Source organism: Aspergillus lucknowensis (assembly GCF_044049455.1).
Source record: "Aspergillus lucknowensis strain CBS 449.75 chromosome Unknown BJX67scaffold_61, whole genome shotgun sequence".
In the NCBI taxonomy this organism is placed as follows: domain Eukaryota; kingdom Fungi; phylum Ascomycota; class Eurotiomycetes; order Eurotiales; family Aspergillaceae; genus Aspergillus; species Aspergillus lucknowensis.
In genome coordinates, this window is record NW_027263605.1 from 154993 (window position 1) to 162008 (window position 7016).

Here is a 7016-nt window from a genome sequence, read left to right on the forward strand (position 1 = left end):
GCTGAACGTCATCTCTGAGCATCTCTCTCATCCATCCATCCATCCATCCACATCGACGATGACTTCCCTTCCCCCGGGTTCCTGCTGCTACCAAGGCGTCAAGCACGAAGGCGTTGCGAAAGGCACGCTCTCTCGTGTTGGCAACTTCGAAGTCTACACCGTCCAGCCTGAAGACCGCACTCCAGAGAATGCTATCTTGATGTAAGTCTTCTCCACTCACCTTGGGATCTCCTTCTGCTAACACTGTCAGTCTAACCGACGTGATCGGCCACAAGTTCATCAACGTCCAGCTCATCGCGGACCAACTGGCCCAGAATGGTTACTGTATATCACTCCTCAGCCCCCATTTGCGATAACAGCTAAGTCGGTGGTAGTCGTCATAATCCCCGACCTCTTCGACGGCGACCCAATCCCGCTCAACCGCCCCGACGGCTTCGATATATTCGCCTGGCGGAACGGCAAGCACCACCCACAGGGAAGGTCCCATCTGCCCGAGAATGTCGACCCGGTTGTGGAAGCTACCATCGAGGAGCTGCGAAACAAACACGGGTTCAAGGTACGCTCGCCGGTTCGGTTCGTAACACAGGCTAACTTGTGTAGAAAATCGGCGCCATCGGCTACTGCTTCGGAGCGAAATACGTCGTTCGCCATCTCCGACCAGATCTCGGTAAAATCGACGTCGGATTCGTTGCCCACCCCAGCTTTGTGGACGAGGAAGAGCTCCGTGCCATTACGGGCCCGCTTGCTATCTCCGCTGCGGAGACCGACACAATCTTTCCCGTCGAGAAGCGGCACCAGAGCGAGGTGATTCTGAGAGAGATTGGAGTGCCGTATCAGATTTCGCTGTTTAGCGGTGTTTCTCACGGGTGAGTGCTTGGGTCTTAGGGGTGGGATGTTCTCGCAACTAACCTGATCGTTAGTTTCGCCGTTCGTGCGGATCTCGATGACCGTAGGAGTCGGTATGCGAAGGAGAGTACATTCTTTCAGAATCTCAGGTGGTTTGCAGAGTATCTGAGTGGTACGCGGGAGGACAAGCTTTGAGGGAACAGTGTTAGAAGCTCCGAGGCCGTACCTGAATTATCACTAGTTCTTGTAATTGTGCTCATATTCCGCTCAACCTCCTGCACTTTTCCTGAAGCTTCCAGAGGAGAGAGAAACCTTGGAATTGCTTTCCGGTGACTCACCCGACGGACTCGTTTCCTTCAACCGAACACAAGCCCAGAGCAGCCCCATTATTTCGACTAAACTGCACCAAACGTAGATGAATCCAAGCCGCAACTCCGCAGAATCGGCGCTGGGTTTTGCGGAACCGTATGGGCAGCAGCAGACAGAGGCTCTGCCTTCAAGAGAGCAGATGGAGGACCTCACCGATCCCTATCTCACGACTTCCAGACGCATCAACACATTCTCACCTCCCTTCAGAATACGAAACACCGTATTCAGATCCCAGCCTGTTACGACTTCATCCCGCCCACGGGTGAGAGGTGGGATGATAACCTCGAGCGCTTCCCACGGGGGTATGAGCCTTGCAACACAATCCACATGCAGCGAATCCCACCTGTATCGGAAGCAACCAGACGCCTTCTCACGGAGCGATATTGTCCATCGCAGCTGGTCGAAAACATCCTCGAAAGCGACACGAACCGCGACTGCTTGATCAGACCGTACCAGGGTCGGCGGCGAGTCCAATCTGCCTCTGCTCCGTCGAGATTCAAGGCCTTCTCTCTGAGAAACTATCTCCTGCACCTCGATCAAATGGAGGAAATTGGAATCGCGGAACAGGATATTCTTGCCTACGCTCGAACAATGGCAGAGACCCTCGCGCTTCTGCACTGGGTAGCACAGACAGACGGGAATGACGTCGAGTTTGTCCTTGCATCACCGAACGACGGACGGGATGGGAGGACCGAATCGGAAGGCATATGGTCGAATGTGCTGGGTACTCACGAGATGGGGATGCTTGACTTTGATTTGGCTCGCAGCATGAGCATGGACGAGCAGGGAGTGCGTCAAGCAGCCAACGCCTTCCGAGGCAATGACCCGTACTTCCCAAAGCCTGACGAACAGTCATCACTGTGGAATGCCTTTCGTGAAGAGTATCTAGCGATGAGTGAGAGATACATTTTGGCTATAGGGCATGCAATCGAACAACTGAAGGCCCTGCCTGGGTCCTTCATTCGCTTAGTGGAAGAAATGGCCTGTCCTGGCGGTTCACCGCAAGCACAGGATTCACATTGATGGTGCCTATCAAGGAATTATCATTAATCGGCCTTTCACGAGGAATATCCTTATGAAACAATTACACCATTAGACAATATTCCCATTTCCCCTCCTTCCCATCGTCACACCTTTGGACACATCCGAATTATCGAGCAACTCCATCCCAAATCTCGCTCGATACGACTGCACACTCCTCTCCGACGACGTGCGCAACATCAGCCACCGCAAATACGGCAACGGCTTTAGAACCTCATCGATGCAATCCAGGATCCACCCGCCGAGACCGAGACCCTGAAATTCCGGAATGACATACACGTCGGTTAGGTAGGCGAAGGTATACTGGTCCGTGACGAGCCGCGCGAAACCGATTTGCTGCAATTCCTCAGCCTGGTCTATTTTTGAGCATTCATAGAGGCCCAGGCAAAAGGAGTTGGAAATGATTCCTTTTAGGATGTCTTCTGGAAATGGCTGCGCCCAGTATAGGGTGTCTGTGGCGAAGACAGCGTTGATTGCGGGGATGGAAAGAAGGGAGTTGTCAGATGAGATGAGGAAGGATTGGTCGCCTATTTGTCTTGTCCATTGCTTAGGTTCGCTGGGGAGAGACATGATTACTCGGGAGAATCGCAGGAGGGTCGATGACTGAGATTGCAATCTTTTGTTTCCCAGGGAGTGAGTGACACGATTCTTATAACTTCGGGAGCGGCCCGGAATACGGGCAGCCACATCAAGCGGCTTGAGTCACACTCTTTTAGCGCGCATTTACGGCTTCTTTGCATTGGCTACTGAGATCTGAAATTGAGTGGAGCATTTTACGGGGGATGTTTTTTCAGAGCTTCAGTCTTCCGTGAAGCAGATGGGCCTCTCATCTCAGGTCGCTGGGTCCGCACAGCATTCCCGGAATTCTTCAGATCAAACGGGACCCGAGAACGTTCTTCTCAGCGAGCTGACACCGTGTCTCCAGTGACCGACAGTATCGACTCCATCCGCCATGGTTGTGGTTGGACTGTCACGCCTGCACGACAAAGCCCTAGTCGGTGCCTATCTACTTCCTCCCCCCAAAGTGTCAATGACTTTCCTGGTTCGGCTCTGAGCCACCCTTCACCTTTCCCCCGCGTATCTATCAACATGAAGAAGTAGAAGGAATGGCACTTGGGATGGTCGCACCTGCTGTTCTACGGAGCGCTGTCTCTGTGGCCTGCGCAGGTGCTTCCGGCCATGGCCACCGCTATCAGTTATCCGGTCGTCAATTGCCACACAACTCCTTTGACTCTTAATAAAACTAATATTTTAGTAGACTCTGCTGGTCTTATCATACACTCATTTTATCATACGCTTAATTTTATCGACTTTTAAAACAGAAAACACCATGGCGCGAGCGCGTCTGTCTGATCCCACCGTGCTCGCGAAGATCCATCAGCTCATCTCATTCAATGCTGGCGATTACATTGACCTTCCGCAACTTGTCGTGGTGGGAGAGAGATCCAGTGGTAAAAGCTCTGTCTTGAAAGGACTCACCAAGCTCCCCTTCCCGTGCGACACCCGCCTGGGGACTCGCTTTGCGACGCAGGTCACCTTCCGTCGAACCAAAGATGGGTGCGATCGTGGCGCGACGGCGAAAATAATACCAGCACCACAGACGGATCCCGATCTCGAGGCAGATTTGAAGGCTGGGAAAAGAACCATTATGGGTGAAATAACCCCACAGGGCTTCTCGGAGCTAATGCGCACTGTAAGCTGATGTCGAGCTCCACATAGAATCCCTGACCTGACCGAGAATTCTCGAGGCACACACCCTCATGCTTGCGCGAACCGCGGAGGACAAGGCGCGGCCCGCGTTCTCACCACACCGGTTTCATCTGGAGATCTATGGGCCAGATGAGGATCATCTTTCCGTAATCGATCTTCCGGGCATCTTCACCGACAGAGGCCCTGAAGAGACCACGGAAGATGATCGTGACATGGTTCACAACATGGTCACTGATCACCTCAAGGAACATGCCTCCATTATCCTTACTGTCTTCCCGGCCAAATCCGATGTAGCAGCACAGGATATTGCCCAGATAGTTCGCCGACTTGATTCCGATGGACAGCGGACCCTGGGTGTCCTCACAAAACCCGACCTTGTTGACCCGGGAGCAGAGCAGCAAGTCTTGGATTTGATGGCCGGCAAGACTATGCGACTCGGTTACGGATGGGTCCTCGTCCGCAATCCGGACGTGAACTTACCACTTGTGAGCGAGGAAAAGCTCACTGAGCTAGAGGAAAAGCTTCTCGAGCACGGACGCTGGAAGACAGTTGTTCGAGATCAATTTGGCTTTGGAGCCCTCAGGGAACACATTCGGGAAGCAATTGTACGCCACGCACGACGCGACATCCCCAAGGTGAGGAAGTGCCCACGTATGAGCATTCCACTTGCTAACAGAGCTAGGTGCGGGCGGACATCGGCAGGAAGCTCGACGGTTAAAAACAGAGCCGCTCTCCCTGGGTGAGGGAAGAGCCAGCCGACAAAAGCAAGCCAATTTCCTCTTGAACATCGTGATCAAGTTCCAGGAGATTCGAGCGGACGCTGTGTCGGCAAACTACTCGAAAAATGATATTTTTGACAGGATCGGAGACACACGCCTCGCAACGCGAGTACTGACTAGGAGCGAGGAATCCGACAGGATATGATACGTTTTGGCCATACTTTCGCTTTTCAGGCTCAGGATCCCGATTCCGGTGAGTCGCATCAATTCGGGGACTATCATCCAGGACATGCGAGTCAAACGACCACGCGGAAGTACGAGACCAAGCTAGAGGTACATACTGTGCTCACCGACTCCGAAACTTTGGACTGGCCTATCAACGACCAGATCTACCCGTGGTTCGAGGAGCAGTACCAAACTTCAGGGGGGTTGGGACTAAGTCCGTTCAGCCCATCTCTACTGCCACAGGTCATGAAGAAGCAGTCTCAGAAATGGGAGAGGATTGCCCTAGGGTATATAAGCGATATCATCCTGCTTGTGAACCAGTTTATCCTCGATGTTCTGACCGATCTGTGCCCTGACAAACGCGTCTCCCTGGGTTTACTCTCGGCCATAACAATGGTCTTCACAAAAGGTATTTGGAGACCTTGAGTCATACTCGATTCCTGCTGGAGACCGAGCGTAGTGGGAGGCCCATGACGCTCCAGCAGTATTCACCCGGCAACTCCAACTTCGGTAAGTTGAATCAAAACCCAGACACCCATGCGGAGCTAACCGTTATCAGTCCGGACTTGAAGAGGAAAAGGGGTGCGTCTGAGACAACGCCTGAGGGCCAAAACAGCCCGCTCAAAGATGATCTAGCACCGCTGTTTTCTCTAAAGAACAACAGCAGCAAACAGCAGGCGGTCCATCAAGTTCACGAAATACTACGGCTGTTCTACGAGGTTGCCCGAGCGGGCTTTATTGACAATGTGTATATGCAGTGCGTAAATCGTCTGCTTCTCGATGGCCTGTTTAGCCCCATGGCGCTTGTATCTGCGTCCCTCATCCACAGTCTAGCCGATCAACGGGTGGATGAGATCGCGGGCGAGGATCCAGCCGTTGAAAGAAGGCGTCGTCTGCTGGCGGCCGAAATTAAAGAGCCTGAGGAAGCCAGGAAAGTATTATTGTGATTTCTCCAAGTGCATATTACAACCTAAGTAGACGATTCGAAGCTATTGCGGGTGCGCATTAGGCTGCCCTACAATCATGATGCGTTTAGACTAGCTCTACGAATCTCAACTAGCTCATTGACCAATATTGAAAACCAGGATCCTATGAAGGACATCAGCGCTCTGCACTCTCAGCGCATTTAGTGTAATTGATGATGCAGTCGGCTGTGTTGGCGGCATACATGAATCCTCACTCGGGTCAGTGTCCATGTCAAGATCCATCCGAAGAATCAAACCATTGGGTTTCTGCCGGGTGACTTTAGATTGAGTGTCCTGCCAGAAGTGTCTCCTCATCTATCCGACACCTACGGAACAGTGAATATGGTTCAGAGGTGCAGGGATTGCTCGTATATCTGCAGGTAGGGAGAGATGAATGGCAACTCCACCGCAGAGAGCTTAGACGAAGATAATATTTGAATATCTGGTGGGATAGTCCTCTCCCTGCCAGACATTCATTTTTCCTCACTTTCCAGCTTGGCATGAATGGCCGCTGGCCGCCGGTAGCAGCTGTTAATGGAAACACTGTCCTCTCTGCTCACGTGGATTAGAAAACATATAGACTGAGAATTTTACTCCGGTTAATGATCATCACATGCGTTCGAAAGTCAGTCAGCATAAAGCATCCGGATGAGCGCTGTCCGTACTGTATAACCTTACTTGGAAAAAGAAATGCGCCGTTATCGCCTACAACCAGCTCCAACCCAATTGTACGGCTCAGTGACATGGTCATTCACCAACAGACTCCTTAGTGGGCCACTTCCGCAGCAAATCCGCAAGCTGGTCAAACGGCGCCGTCATCAGCCCGACGGCCGTCTCAAAGGGCGGCCGATTCGGCGAGCTCGGATGAGCGCGGGAGGGGACAAAGATCTTCGTGCGCTCAAACGTCTTGGACAGGTGCTGGCTGTCGTGTTCTGTGAGTGCGTCCTCGAGCGCGACGAGATCCGTCGATTCCTCTTCTTGGATATGCCGCGAGAGATCCTCCATCAGGGCCACGAGCGTCGAGAGGAAGTCGTGGTGCGAGGGGTCTAGTTGCTGGAAGCGTTTTAGCTGTTCTTTTATCTGTCACAGGGGCATCGTCAGCATCAGTTGCGATGGTACTCATAGTACTCATACAGTTGGG

At 52.5% G+C, this 7016-nt stretch overlaps 5 protein-coding genes across 5 annotated transcripts; 3 read left to right on the forward strand and 2 right to left on the reverse strand.

The window, feature by feature from the left end:
- Window positions 1–58: 58 nt before the first annotated feature.
- Window positions 59–1041, forward strand: BJX67DRAFT_375052 (dienelactone hydrolase family protein; the record flags this gene model as incomplete). Its single annotated transcript, XM_071031642.1, has 5 exons — window positions 59–201; window positions 251–324; window positions 375–556; window positions 601–866; window positions 921–1041. 5 exons carry the CDS (start codon window positions 59–61, stop codon window positions 1039–1041), a joined length of 786 nt encoding a protein of 261 aa, XP_070881813.1.
- A 251-nt stretch (window positions 1042–1292) lies between these two features.
- Window positions 1293–2771, forward strand: BJX67DRAFT_290239 (zinc finger protein). The gene is made up of 2 exons (XM_071026789.1): window positions 1293–2610; window positions 2760–2771. Exon 1 carries the CDS (start codon window positions 1543–1545, stop codon window positions 2236–2238), a length of 696 nt encoding a protein of 231 aa, XP_070881814.1. The 5' UTR covers window positions 1293–1542; the 3' UTR covers window positions 2239–2610; window positions 2760–2771.
- On the reverse strand, window positions 2273–2888 carry BJX67DRAFT_289954 (uncharacterized protein). The gene has a single exon (XM_071026786.1). The coding sequence runs from the start codon at window positions 2824–2826 to the stop codon at window positions 2308–2310; it is 519 nt and encodes a 172-aa protein (XP_070881815.1). The 5' UTR covers window positions 2827–2888; the 3' UTR covers window positions 2273–2307.
- Window positions 2889–3586: 698 nt separating this feature from the next.
- On the forward strand, window positions 3587–5857 carry BJX67DRAFT_375054 (dynamin family protein; the record flags this gene model as incomplete). Its single annotated transcript, XM_071031643.1, has 5 exons — window positions 3587–3949; window positions 4005–4601; window positions 4669–4854; window positions 4884–5319; window positions 5547–5857. 5 exons carry the CDS (start codon window positions 3587–3589, stop codon window positions 5855–5857), a joined length of 1893 nt encoding a protein of 630 aa, XP_070881816.1.
- A 57-nt stretch (window positions 5858–5914) lies between these two features.
- Window positions 5915–6957, reverse strand: BJX67DRAFT_365635 (uncharacterized protein; the record flags this gene model as incomplete). The annotated part of the gene is made up of 2 exons (XM_071030284.1): window positions 5915–6488; window positions 6554–6957. A coding segment is annotated over one exon (335 nt), but the record flags the coding sequence as incomplete, so codon positions are not given.
- Window positions 6958–7016: the final 59 nt, after the last annotated feature.